This window comes from Lissotriton vulgaris, chromosome 1_1, assembly GCF_964263255.1.
Source record: "Lissotriton vulgaris chromosome 1_1, aLisVul1.2, whole genome shotgun sequence".
Lineage (NCBI taxonomy): Eukaryota > Metazoa > Chordata > Amphibia > Caudata > Salamandridae > Lissotriton > Lissotriton vulgaris.
In genome coordinates, this window is record NC_141685.1 from 2,082,612,300 (window position 1) to 2,082,627,264 (window position 14,965).

At 42.5% G+C, this 14,965-nt stretch overlaps 1 protein-coding gene across 1 annotated transcript in view; it reads left to right on the forward strand.

Annotated features, from left to right (window-relative positions):
* RERG (RAS like estrogen regulated growth inhibitor) overlaps positions 1-14,965 on the forward strand; it is a 612,141-nt gene that overhangs the window by 21,670 nt on the left and 575,506 nt on the right. Inside the window, exon 2 of the mRNA XM_086938969.1 lies at positions 6,514-6,679. Coding sequence (XP_086795095.1) covers positions 6,619-6,679 — 61 coding nt within the window. The 5' untranslated portion in view covers positions 6,514-6,618. The remainder of the gene's footprint in view (positions 1-6,513; positions 6,680-14,965) is intronic.

The window sequence follows — 14,965 nt, forward strand, 5'->3', positions numbered from 1 at the left end:
TGATTGGATTCAATCATTGGACTTTAGTTAGTACAAAATATTCCTGGACCTCTCTGTGGACCTGTTCCCAGACATCTTTGCTGAATGTGACACAGTCTCATGCCCTATCCTCAACAGGCACCTGCACGGCATTGGCATCCAAAGACCCGCTCTCAGCTGGATCTGCTCCTTCTTAATGAATAGAACACAAGTTGTGTGCCTGGCACCTTACTCCTCAGAAGCCCTTAAACTCATGTGCGGAGTGCCTCGAGCCTCATACCTCAATTACACCCTCTTCATGCACACAATAACAATATACTCTCCTACACAGATGACGTTTTAGACCTTACAGCCTTAGGGTGGTCTGCCCCCAAACCTTTTGACTGTTTGCTGTTACTTTTGTTGTGTTCTTTTTGTTGGCCTTGGGACTTTGAGCCCTTTATCACTGCCAAGCAGTGCTAGAATACATGTGATTATCTCCTAAAACTTGTTTGATTGACTTATCCACAATTGGCATATTTAATATGTCTGTAGGTCCCTAGCAGAGTGCACTACTTGCGCTCATGGCCTGTAAATTAAATGGGTCTACACTGATTGTGCAACCCACACAAGTAGCACTTTAAACATGCCCCAGGCCTGCCACTGCAAAGCCTGTGTGTGCAATTCACACTGCCATGTCGACTTGGCATTTAAAGCCCTTTGTTAAGCCCTAAACTCCCCTTTTATTACATATAAGTCACTCCTAAGATAGGCCCTAGATAGCCCATAGGGCAGGATGCTATGTAATCAAGAGGAAGGACATGTGCGTTTAAGTTTTGCATGTCCCGGTATTGAAAACACCAAATTCTTTTTTAACTACTGTGAGGCCTACCCCTCTCATAGATTATTATTAGGAATTACGTATTATATTTATAAGCTGTAATTCCTGATTGAGAAGGAGTAACTCTGTCATGTTTCACACCATTGGAATGGTAAGAATAAATCGTCTTTACTAGTAATGATGACTTTATCACTAGCCTTTTAAAAATGCCACTTGAAAGGTAGCATTGTTCTCCTCTCAGCCCTGTGTTCCTGCAGTCTGTCTCTAGTACATGTCTGGGGTGGGTGACAGCTAGACTTTGTGCATTCCCTCTAGACAGGCACACATAAAGGGAACTTAGGTGTGACTGAGTGGCCATTCACATCCTGATTTTCCATCCTGAGCAGAATGGGAGGGAGGAACAGTCGCTCCAGAATAGGCTTTGTCCTGTCCCCACACAAAGGGGCTGCATACCCCCTGTAGTGAGTCTGGAGCCAGAGCTGGGAAGAAAAAGCGCTGCGCACTTCAAATCCCCTCTGTGTATTTACTGCCACTTCAAAGGTACAACTTGGTTAGGTACTGGGTTTCCGATCCCACCAAATCAGACACTGCTGCACCTGTGAAGAAACTCTGCCAGGAGGAAGGACTGTTGTGCTGCTACAAGGACTGCCACTCTGCTGGACTGTTGCTCTGGAAGAACTGAATTTCTGCTGTCCTGCCTTGTTGCCTGTTACCCACTGCTCACCTGTGGAAAAATTGGACTCTTTGACTTGAAGCCAGAGTGCTCTAAAAGGGCATGCTGGCTTGCTTCCTATTTTAGGGCTCAGGGAGATCAAAGTCTTACCCTGTGCTCCTGTGCCTGGTCCATTGCAAGTGGATCCAAGTGCCTGCTCAAGTGGAACCAATGCATCCTCTGCTGCATAAAGTAGAATTGACGTATTGCAGGAACAAACTTGAGTTTAAAGGATTGTGCTATATGTTTATAGCCAAACAGGGCTTAGGGCTACGCTATGCCCAGGAACTGGTGGTCCCCTACCAGCCTACTCATTATTGGAGATCTTCGGAAAGAGCTTTGTTTCCTGTACCGAAGTTCCGTATAACTCACATTAAAAGCCACTCTTTTGCGTATCTAGCTCCAAAGCTGTGAAATTATCTTCCTGTAGCTCTAAGAAACTGCAATTCCTTTTGCAAGAGCCTGAAGACCTGTTTATTTTAACCGAATGCACTTGAACACCCTACCTGCTTCTGCCTTGCGCCGGGAAAACTTTTGTGTACCTGTGTGCAATATGTCTCTAATAATAATAATAAGAATCATAATAATAATAATAACAGAACCGGCTCATCACATTTGGAACCAATGCATCGCCATTGGAAATTACGCATCGGAAACACTGCATCGCCTCTGCAGTGAGAGACAATCGACATATCCCCTCGATTCAGCGCATCGGCTTCGGAACCATCACATCGTGGAACCTGATTTTCATTTTCGGAACTGACACATCACCATCATGGCATGGAAAAAAATCAATGTATCAACTCAACTGAGGGATGGGCACCAAAGCATTGCCCGGCTGCACTGTGCATCTTGCTGTTGTGACTAGAATCAAGGTACTTTTGTTCATTGGGCCTTGAGTGGCCCCTATATCTGGCCCACGCTCCATCCTGGTTGGCCTTAACTCTTGACTTTGCCCAGTCCAGCGCGACAAGATAAACCCATAGACGCTTATTGCTTCTAAGCGCCATTTTGACTTTCAACCTTTAAACATTTTTATCTTGTACTTATTGGACTTTTTGTAGTTTTGACCTTGCTTTATGTATAAAATCTTAATCTATATTTCTAAATTGGTGTGGGGGATTTTTAATGTCTTTCTGTTTGAGGTGTTACACAAATACTTTACACGTTGACTCTTAAGTTAAGACTTCCTGCTCTGTGCCAAGCTACTACAGGGTGAACACAGGATACTTTATGGTATGTATTTCACTTAACCTGACTTGGATTGTGGTTCCTTCTTGGACAGGGTACATACCTCTGTCATCCAGAAACCCAATTTCTAATCTAATAATATGCAACTCATACTCTCCCTCTTCGACAAGAATCCCAACACAAGATACAAGTTCACTGCCTGCATGACCGAAGTCGCTTACTGGATGAAAGTCAACTGTCTCAAGCTTCACACTGACAAGACAGAAGTAGTGATGTTCATCAAGAACATCTCACAATGGGACTCCGACTGTTGGGTGACCAAACTCTAACCTTCACTCACACCCAAAACCCACACCAGGAACCTTCAAATAATCATCTTTCGCAAAGACTGCAAACCATTCAGAACTAAGCAGCCAGTCTTAGCCTCAACCTCCCACTCAGAACTCACATCAGACCACACTTCAGGGAACAACGCTGACTCCTGATATTCAAATGTGCTCACTTCAAATTCTTACACACACATTCAAGGTCTTACCAGTCACATAATACTACCGTTCAGATAGGTCCCACCTATTTGAATGGTTTCATCTCCTTGCACCAACCACTCAGATACCTGCTAAATGTGTCTGCAATAAAAGCAAATACAGCTCGGTATCTGAAAGTCTGAGGGAACTCCATTGGCTGCCCGTACGCCAAAGGGCTAAGTTCAAGCTCCTGTGTTCTGCTCAGAGAGCACTACATAAGAATGGCCCCTAAATCTTAAGAGATAAAATCGAATTTTGTATGCCCACACACAATCTGAGATCTCCCCATCAGGCAATGGCCAAGACCAAACAGATCAAGAAGTTTAAAGCAGTAGGGCGATCCTTTTCTAATCTGGCACCTGTCCACTGGGACGAGCTACCCTTAGACCTTCGCCTGCCGGACGAATATTTGTCCTTTAGGCAGAAACTGAAAACATGGTTGTTCCCCAAAACATAGCCAATGTTACTTACTGTCATTTTGACAGAGTCCCCAGTCCTTAAATTGTCCGGATAATCGTCATTTCCATATCAGGATAACACTTTCCAAGTGCTGTGATGTCCCATGGGATGAATGTTGCACTCAATAAAAACAAATACAAATAAAAAAACCTCCACTCTGCATGACTCCTACCCACACCCATGCCACGCATATACAGAACCAGGTTGGGAGGACAGGTATTCTCTTACAATGCCGCCTCCCACTCCACATGACCGCCTCCTCCTCTCTTCTTGAATTCTGCAGGAAGCTGAAGGTCTGGCTTTTCAATTAACCATCCTATCATACACATGGCTAGTCACACAACCTGTTCAGCACCAGTGTATACTCACAGGTGATAGTGGACTTTACAAATACACATAACATAACATTCTAGTTGACTAACTAGAAGACTTCTGCAAATCAATTACAAACAATACTAAATGTATCAACCATAAACTTCGTAAACTTATGTCTAGGGTCTTAAATATTAAATGTGACCTGCACTTTTGTCCCAATAAGTCTTGTTTTTGTTACACAACACATCCGTGCAGTGTCGTTTATCACATGCCTTTCCGTTATTTTAAGATAAAGGAAGCAAATTGAATACAATTCATATAGTTTGTCTCTGAATCAAATTCTCAGAGGGCTATGATAATATCATATTTACACCAATCCTCTTGCAAAATACTTAATACTATTTGCACTAGTCTAAATTTGGAGTGGTCTGGGGCTTTTTGAGATTCTTGTGTCAAAAAAGAATTCACTAGAATTTGTTTAGGTCTATCTAAAAGATGCTTTTCACAGATGTGCTACATTGTAAGTATTTGTGAATAAAAATAAGATTGATAGTGTAAATCTTAGATGCTGAAAGGCCTGCACCACTTTCTTCAGTTAAATTATTTCCAAATCTGGTTTTAATCATGGTAATATAGAAATAATTTGTAAGCCTCAGCTACAGACAGCTTTAGCTGCTGTAGGCGGAGCTTTTGTTTCCAACACATAACGTGTACTTACAGTTGGCTTTGGGTCCCTTCTTGCTCGTGATTGGATGACTTTCCTGTCTATCTTGGTCGTCTGCTCTTGTTTTGGTGGCTTTCCTCTCACTTCTTCTGTTTGTCCTGCTCAGGGGCATTTTAGTGTCAGTGTTGTGATTCTTTGAGATGTATCTTTCTACTGCTGATTTATCAGAACCATTTCCCATTATGGGTTTCCCAACCATTTTTCTATTGGAGTGCTTTGGTTGGTTCCTTCCACTTTCCCTGCTGCCTTACCCTCAGTATTGTCATTGAGTGTCTTTACTTATCAAAGACTCTTCCGGGTCCCTGTCACCCTGCTTTTTCACCCATTGTGTCGGTCTCTCCCTGCATGTCTCCTGCACCTTTGTGCCTCATCACCAGTTTGCCCCCTACCCACTTGCCCACTCCATCATACCTCTTCAGTAGTCTCTCCTCCTACCTGCCTTCCTGCTCCATGGTGTCTCCTGCACCACAGCATTTGCCATCTTCTTCTCTCTTCCCCCTCCAGTATAGCCCCTGCCTGTCCTAGTCTGTTCAAGCTACACCTTTTAGCCTAAGTGTTTTTTCTAATGTCAGTTCCACTTATTTTATAGGAAGGAACAGTACTTCATATGGAGCATGGGTACTCAAAAACTATTCCCAGGGGCCATAAAGCGTGGTCTGTGATATGACTGAGGGCAGCATTGATGCCAGCATGTGGGCGTTTGGAGGGGGGTGCGATTGGCAGTAAGGCAGATGTAGGAAAAGCGAAGCATATACATGTAGTTGATGAATTGCACAATGTAAAACCAGACCACCTTAGATTAATCGCTGTTTCTTCACTTAACCAAATTGTATGATACAAGACAGTTGTTTTGACCTTGAAATACATGACTTCAGGATGTGTGCTACACAAAACCTTCTCCTGTATTTCATTTCATAAACTATAATATTGTTCATGTATAATAGGAACTCAGTTCACCCAAAGAGTGCACATAACAACTGATGTGACTTATAGTTCACTATTGGCATTGTTATTCGGGTGCAAGGAAGAATGCATTTTTCTACATTAATTTTTAATAACCATCTCCTAAAAAAATATGTCTCAATGTACTGATATAAATCCGATGTACTAAGGTAAAACTGTTCTGCATGTTAATGAAATACACTTTTTACATTTTGAAGATACTGTATCACATTTTTACACTTTTGCTGCAAGATGTCTTCAAAAATAAGGTGTTCCTATAGTTATGAGGTTCAGGACAGCCTAGTGACTTACATTCTTTAACTTTAATTAGTAGTGAATAGATGCTTGCCTGTTTATTTAACTTCTCTTAATGCTATTGCTGAGTGGAGTATACAGCAGTCCAGTGCTCCTGTTGACCAGAGGGCCACATCTAAAGATCAGGAGGGCCGCATGCAGCCCCGGGATACTTTGAGTATCACTGGTATAGAACAACTCCACACCGGCCATTTCCCAAGTCATTGCTTACTTCCTCCACTACACATGTTCCCCAGACATTGCTCACTTCCCGCTCCCATCCCACCAGTTCCCCTAATAATGTGCTTCCTTTCTCCCTCGACTCAGTTTCAACATGCATTTGCTTCTTGCCCGAGGGATTGCTTCCTTCGTCTCCCATAAGTCATCCTTTTCTGCGTTCAAATATTGTGAGATATGTATTCTGCAAACAATATGTTTTTCTCACGTATATGCAATGACTTTCATGCTCTTGTCCGGGTGGCCACACCACTTGATAGATGTGCACCTTTGAAAAGCATTCCCTGTGAATAACAACGTGTTTTTGTGATTGCAGGCCCAACAGATTCAGAATGAAATGGTGAAGCAGGAGCTTTTATTTGGGAGCAGTTTCTCGGGAGTCCATTTTTACAACTGAGATCTCGGCCACGCCCCTCACACGATGGCAAAGAGCGCGGAAGTGAAGCTGGCCATCTTCGGTCAAGCCGGTGTGGGAAAGTCAGGTAGGGCGCCTTCTCCGTGTTTACCCTTTCTTTCACCTGCAGGATTGGTGACGCAGTGTGTGCTCGGTGCTGTTAAACTAACAAGGCGTTCGCATTAGCTCTGTTTACAGGTCTCAAACGAGGGTTTGTTCTGAACCCAATTTTTGTCTTGTTATGACGAAAACTGGAAAGGAATATTTTAAGAATGTCGCAGCGCCCCCATCAAAGCGCGCTGCTCCTAACGCCTGCCCGCGTGCTCGGTGTCACTCCAACAGATTGCATCGTGTTTACATACTTTCCGATGAAGCAGATGCACTCAGAATGCAAACACCTGCGGTGAACGAAACGAGGAAAAACTTCGCCTCTCTTGGCCAGGCACTCAAATGTCCCCCTTTCAAGGGAGTGTGTGTTAGTGTTGCATTTGACAACACTAGCACAGAAGAAAAACAATGAACATACATTCATCACGTAACAGTCTAATACTTTGCCTAGAAAACACAAGGTGGGTTACTTTGTGTTCAAGTGCAGTGTTAATGAAAAGATACAATGTCCATAAATCAGAGGACAAAGGCGGGAGAACAAAAGCAAGCAAGGAGTTGAGGAAATAAGCAGGGGAGTGGATGCCATTGCAGACCAAGTTTTTGTCTAACTGGCTCTGTCATTTATTAACTTAATTATTGGAGGTACATAGCGCAGCTCTACAACCTAAATGCCATTTAAGGATGCAGTACCCCAGGAATGTGGAATAGATGGCCATTTATTTTAATTTCCTTAAAGTGAGTGATGGTTTTACAGGTTGATTCCAGGCAAGCAACGCGCCAGCCTCTTCTTCAAGCGAAGCATGCTCCTGTATGTATGTATGTATGTGTGTTCTTATATAGCGCTCGACTTACACTAGGGCATCTCGGCGCTTGCCTTGGCAACCCGTCCTGGCTTTTCCCTGTGAGATAACCCGTACTGGGCATCCCCAAGGTGAAAGTCAGGCATCCCGCTGCGGGTTTAGGCTGGATGAGGGCAACAAAGAGAGAGGATGGCATGTGATCTATTGCTGCATTTATGAGTGAGGAAGAGCATCTTGGAAGCAACCCGGATGTTTACTAAAGCCCAGTGAGTACTGAGTTCTCACTCACAGTAAGGCGATTTAAGGCTCTGTTGCAGCTACTAATCTCAGGGCAGTATTCTGCACTGCTTCACGAAGGGAGATGTGTAGGCAGGTCTGATCAGATCCGAAGAAAGTTTATTTAGCACATGTTAGGTGAACAATAAATGCTTCCAATGAATGCAATGAAAATTCAATAAAATATGCATCTCACAAAATAGCACCAAGTTCATAAAATCACAGGTAAAGTTAAAACTAGATTTAATCTAAAATTGTCAAAATGTGTCTAATAAAATACTTAATTTGACATAATAAAAATGGAAAAAGCCCTGGGGTACGTAATGAGGCCCTAAACCATATTCATTAATTACATTCCTGAGTCATCTAATAGGCCTCAATTATATATCACTGTACAAAGAAGCATGGCGACCCCTAGTTCATGCAAATGCTTAACTGCCACCTGATGGCGGATACTTCTTTCTTGTAGAAAGAGGGGTTTGAATAAAGTTTTCCTAGGAATTAAGTCAAACTTACAAAAAAGTGCTAAGTGCTCGGTAGTTTGCTCCGATGGATTGTCACAGGCACATTTACGCGTAAACGATCCTCAACCTTCACTTTTTGAGAATGCGGTCATACAATAAAAAATAAGAATATGAAAGCGAGTAAACGGTACCTGTGCTGTCATGAGGTGTGATCTACAACCAAACTGATCATTCAGTACAGTATACCTTCCATCTGTCACCTTAGAGAGGTTTGCTTGATCCCTCTTCCTAGACTCCAAGCACATGCTCTGTTATGCCTCTTTTACAGTATCTAATCCTACCCTCTGGATAGGACCATACGTCCATCTCTTTCTGACCCAGGCCCAAAAAGGAATTTCATTCATCTTATCTAGGCCCATGCAGTCCTTATATTATAGACTAGCAGCCCGCCCCAGCGTTGCCTGGGGCAGAAGGGGGCTGGGGGCAGCATTTCAGGTTTGCATGCAATCATGGCTCCCGCCCGTCCCTCTGTACGCACCCGCGGCTCTTGGCTGCTTCATTTACCTCACCCGCCGGCGTTGTCCGGGGCAGAAGGGGGCTGGGGGCAGCATTTTGGGCTTGTGTGCACTCATGGCTCCCGCCCGTCCCTCTGTGCGCACCCGCGGCTCTTGGCTGCTTCACTTACCTCACCCGCCGCTCCTCCCTGCGCTGCTGATTTTACTGCTCCTCCGCTTCTTGCTGCTCCTCACCGCTTGACAGCCGCTCGCCGCTCCTCCCCACACTCATGTATTCTGCTCTTCCTGTTGCTCTTGAACGCCGCTCCTCCCCACCCTCCCGATGTCATCACGCTGACGTCGCGGCCGGCGCTACTTGCAAGGCACTACTTTATTTTTATTTCTAAATTTTTTAAACAACTTATATTTTTTATTTTTATATAGCCTATGTCCTTCTGCTTGTTCTGAGGTTTTCAAAAATGTCTTGGGTGTTTGGATTGGTGGTGTACTTTTCGAGTTTACCTGGCTCAAAGGACACAGTTCTCTCTTTATAATAGTAGTATAGATTTGATGAACGTGGTTTCTTGTTTAGACCAAACAGATCACCATAATAAAAGTGGTTTGCTTGAAAGAGTGTCTGAAAGATAATCAACCCCCAATAATAATAATAATAATAATAATAATCCACATTCGTAAAGTGCGAACCATCACCCGTTTGGGTCTCTAGGCGCTGGGGGCCGTCGGGAAGATTAAGCAAGCTATTGCCCAGAGTCACAAGGTGCTGGGCTAATCTGCCGCCGGCCCCGGGGATCAAACCGTGATCCCCAGATTCCAAAGTCAGTCACCCTGGCCGCGGTGCCACACCTCTCCCTATTCCCAGTGAACAATGGATTCCCAGGTGGCCCGGGGTACAGCTAGGAGTCTCTTTGGACATACAATTTATGGTTTGTTGGAGGGCTCCATTATCCCTATAGCTCAGATCCCTGCCCCATACACTGCTGTCGAAATTGTTTTGGCGTTATAAAGGATAGCAACTGTGCAATTGGTTTGAAGCCTAACTTTGAGGCAAAACTCATGAAACCTTCATTGTTCCTCATCATGTTAGAGACTCAGATTATCATATGGAGCTTACAATCCAATTTGGAGGAAATAGTTAAAGGTGTTTGCATTATGTAGTTTTCTCCCATTAATAAAAAAAAAGGTATTTTGTTTCCCTATTGTATGACCGCAACTCAAGGTGTACGTTTTTGCTGTGTTGATGTTCATGCCACTCCTTTCCATTAAATCTGAGAAGGAATCTATTAGAAGCTGCAGGTGTATTAGAGTAAGTGCTAGGACTACTGTGTCATCGGCATACAAGAGTATTGGAACCTGCTGCCTCCCAATCCTAGATGTATTATGGCTCCAGCCACCTGAAGTGTTTCTGCCACATCACTTATGTATAGAGAAAAAAGGAATGACCCCTGTCCCCTGTCGAACCCCTCTTCCTATACCGAAGGGTGCAGTCAGTTCGCCCTGTATACCAAAGCAAACTTTGGCAGTTAAATTATTATACAGGTAAGCCAGAAACAAGATGATCTCCTTAGATGCCCCCCTTTTATCCAAGCATTCCCAAATTTTCCTATGATCAACTAGGTCGAAGGCACTACTTGTCAATGAAACAAGTGTGTAGTGACCCTTCCTTAGACAGGGTATACTTTCCCATCAAAAGGTTCAGGTTGAATGATTGCTCAACTGTCCCCAAACCATTTCTAAACCCATATTGGGCATTCAAAAGAATTTCGTTTTCTTCTGCCCATAATTCCAATCTCAATAGCAAGACTCTCCACAATAATTTTGTGGAACAATCGAGTAGAGAGATAGGGCGATAGCATGTTGGGTCATTTCTCAAACCCTTTTTTGCAGATGGGGATGATGAGGGAAGTTGTCGAGGAGGGAGGTACATGGCCAGCTCTTGCCGCACTTAGGACTTTGGTCAGGCATGGAACAACAGGTTAGGTTCAGCCTTATAGATATTCTTTGGGACCCCATCGGGCACTGCGCCTTCCCCTTCATGCTATTATTGATAGCCCTCACCAGTGTAGGCAGTTCAAAATAGAATTTAGTATCACATTCAAGGTGGGACTGATGAAGGTTCACACTTCTCCCATGCAGTCCTTAGGAAAATACATTGTTAATGCACGTGAAAAAGTGCAGGTAATGGTGGTATATGCTAACTATGGACCCAATCTGACTTCAAACATCACAATTCTGTGTAGGCTGATTTATGTGATTATCATTTGGTTCTGCATTTGATAGATTGCCCCATGATGAATAGGGATATGAGTGGAAGTGTGGCTGGTGGTGCATTTAATGTTGAAGTAGTTAGGATGTTCTGCCAATGAGTTTCGGGAATTTTCAGTCTACTTTTGTGCCAGTGGTAGAAAGATAGGTTTCCAGAGCCGGGTACTATTTTTGCTTGTATAAGTGGCACTGAATGCTATGCATGAGTGCCATGTCCGATCACATTTTTTCTTCTATAACGTTTCTCCTTATTTCAAGGAAAACAACTATTGCCATGGGGACGAGAGGGTTGAATAGGCCGGTGAATTGTTGGCGGAGATGACCAGGAAGGTCAGTAACTAGAAAGATAAGATTAGGCACACAAACCCTGCAATGAAGTACGTATCTGTAGCTTTAATTATCTTTCTGGTTATCTGATAATGTCCCATCAAGTTATTATTGTACCAAGACTGTAAATATGGGATGACTGAAGCATGCTTCTTTTTAGCTGCATTGGCATATAAGGGGAAAAGCCGTAGTTGGATTTGTTTACAATGTATAGCTCTTTATATGTAATACAGGGCTGCATGGGAAACCAATGAGGTGTTTTAAAATGGGACTGGATTGCAGAACCAGGAAGCTTTTAGAGCCAACCGGACTGCTTAATTATGGACAGCTTAAAGCTGTAGAAGTAGGGAAGATCTAGTCCCTTTATATGGGCTGCGGTAGTAGTCCATACTTAACTCTATGAGTGCTGATTAAGCTGTTTCCTACTCTCCTAGGAAGAAGAGTGAGAATGGGGTAGGGTATTCTATTCTAATGAAAAACATAAAAGGAGAGGTGAGGGATGAAAGCTTTTTGTTGAATTGACAGGAGATGATCATGGGCCAATATTCCCTGGTCAAATTTATGGTTGCAAGATGTTTTGATCACCCGACTATCAATATTTCATTATTCAGCATGAGCAAATGATGGCACATTCAATTGTTCGCTGCTAGAAAACAATTTTGGAGGGTCGGACCATAGGAAGAATTGCTGTTCAATCAAAGGAACATTGGCATGCCATCAGTATAGTAGTAGGGTTAAAGGAGTGTCTGAGTATCATTAGATGTCTCATATTTACATTGAATAGATAGGAGACAAGTCTGTATGCTGGGGGACGCCAGTGAAGTCTGGCAAGTTTGTGAACTCAATGGTCCCAGAGTCACCTGATTAGATCTGCCCGACAGAAATTATTCAAACCATTGAAACTCGAGAACTTCGATACCAATCTATTGATGTTTGATGATGAAGATTTTGTGATTCACCTTATCAAATGCTGCTAATCATTATTGATGTCTATGTACAGATCATCTACCACTGCCATTTTAACTAGTTCTAAATTGTGATAAGGGCAAAAGCCGGATTGGGTGTCATTTAAAATGTGGTTTGATGATACCAAAACTCGTCCTTAGCAGAAATCATGGTAATAGGTTCTTAACTGCAGAATGGCGAGGATCAGATTCTGGCTTTCTTATTGATACCAGAAGGCTCAGAGTAAAGACCTCGGGATACTTTCCTGCAGATAGTAGGAATTATTAAAGTTAATCAGAAGTGACATAAAGCAGTCATTAGAATGGAAAGCAACAAGACTGCTGGCGGATCAGAGGATGAGCGCGTCCCGCAATGAGAAAGTGAGTTCAGGGCTGATGTTGAGACTAGTTCCAAAGGAAGGCCAGCAGACAGAAGGTTTTTGATGTGGTGATTTTGGTACTATTTTGGTAGAGGTAAATGCCACAACTTTTTCTCTTATTGTCCACTTTTAAATTAAGAAAGGTAGCGAATTCATCACTTGTGAATGAACATTACAATTGGAAGTATCTTTAAGACTTGAAAATGACCCTTGGTGTATTTTCCACTGTGACAATTTTGTTAGAAAAAAACTGCATTTGATGTCTTTTTTGCATGTGTGTAATTGTTTAGCTCTATTTTTGAATTTGATGTAGCTAAATCCTTATTGTAATTATATGTTTTTTTTGCAATGGCATGATAGATCAGCTGACATTGCTTCCAGGCCCTTGCTGTCACTAGTAGTATGTTGCATCCTATGAGGCAGCTATTACCGGCTGCCATTTTGGAAAAGGCCTTTCTAATACATTGAACAATGGTTGTCCTTGCATGTCCGTGCGTGCAAGTGCATGCACATGCTGGAGGATGCATGAGCAGCCATTTTTTTTAAATAAAAAAAGAATCTTTTACAGAAACAATACACTAAAATGGCTGCTTGTGTGTGCAATACATGTTCAAGCCTGTAGACATGAGTGGTCATGCATGACTGTCATAACACGTTATTCCAAAAGCATTTCAAGTATACTGCCCATGATTGTAAATGCTTGCAGAGGGTGTGCACACATGGGCGACCGTCTTTGAATTTGTTGCATAATGTATAGAAAAAACATTCTAAAATGGATGCAAGTGCATCTACACTCATGTACATGCATGGGTATCCATCTTGCTAAGATAGTAAGTGCAGGACAAAAATATGTTGCCTCTAAAAACTATGCTTTTAAGGCTCCTTCCCTTCTCCAGCTATTCTTCTGCATATATGACTGCATGTTACCAGTTGGTTGTGATAGGAAGATTGGGAATATGCCTATTTTCTTTTATGAACTTCATTCCCAATGCGGGATTCTAATGACGTTGATACAATATAGCTGTATGTTAAGTTTTTGGTTCTTCTAGAATTTGCGTTCTTAAAGTACGCATCTGTTCTATGCGATTGAGTGTTTTATAATCTCATACAAGTATAAATAATTATAAAAACAGTTTATAACAACCTTTCTCATCTTTAAAATCACAAGAAAAGACCTGGGAAAGTCTGTTTAATTACCTAGAAAAAGGAAGAGCGCAAGGGATTGTTTGAGGTTGAAAATCTTTACATTCATTGAATACCAAAATTATATACACCGAGATCTATCGTATACAATGACAACAATATTTATCTAAATGTTTTCAGCTGTCTATTTAACTACGGGCACAAATATTAAGGGTCCTTACCTGTCACTGCACAAATCTGGGCAGCAAGTATAACTGCAGTGCAGGGCTGGCTTTAGTACTGGGGCGCCCATTGCGACCATCCTTTTTGGCGCCCCCACACCCCATGAACACCTCCTCAGATTCTCTCACTACCACGAGAAAAAAGTGCTCCTCATCTCTCCAATCATAAGTTATTGCTAAAAACAGCACCCCCCTTTCCGAGGTCAGTGCCCCCATCCACAAGTCAGGATCCAGGAAGTAAATACCAGCACGCGCGAAAACCCTTAGAACCGATGCCAGAGCAGTGAGGCAGAGATATTTGAACCGCGGACCGCGGTGATCCACTCCCGCTGGGACGATGTACTAATAATTGATCTACTCTGCACGAATTGTGAACTACCTTAGCTTCCATACCTCAATCAGTACCACAATATTATCGATTGTGATGAAAATGCAAAAACCAGAGGACGTTGAATGCTAAACCTAGATTAATAAATGGTCTATCCTTGACAATAATTAATACAATCCATCTACTGAGCCGTTTGATTTCCGAATCCCTTACTCTGATGGAAATTAAATTCAGCCATCATTTTAAGAAAGCTCACCATGTCCTGATGATGATCTAAAATTGTCTAGATCGAAACGCCGCTGACCCAATCAAGGAAATTCCCTACCTTACTGTATATAATTTTGTGGGATATACCCTTGTTTGTGACACTCTGTATATAGTTTTATCTTATTTTTTTCACTTAGTCACTCTAAGCACTTTGTCACCCTTGTGAGCACCTGAAATATATGTATACTAAAAAACATAATAAAGTATTCATTTATATTTTACCCTACAAAAAAGCTTTCTCCCAGGATTGATTCAAGTAACCTAGTCATATCCTACTTTACCAGGACCTTTTCAGGCCACCACAAACCACTGTTTTTTCTTTAAAAAAAACCAAACCCT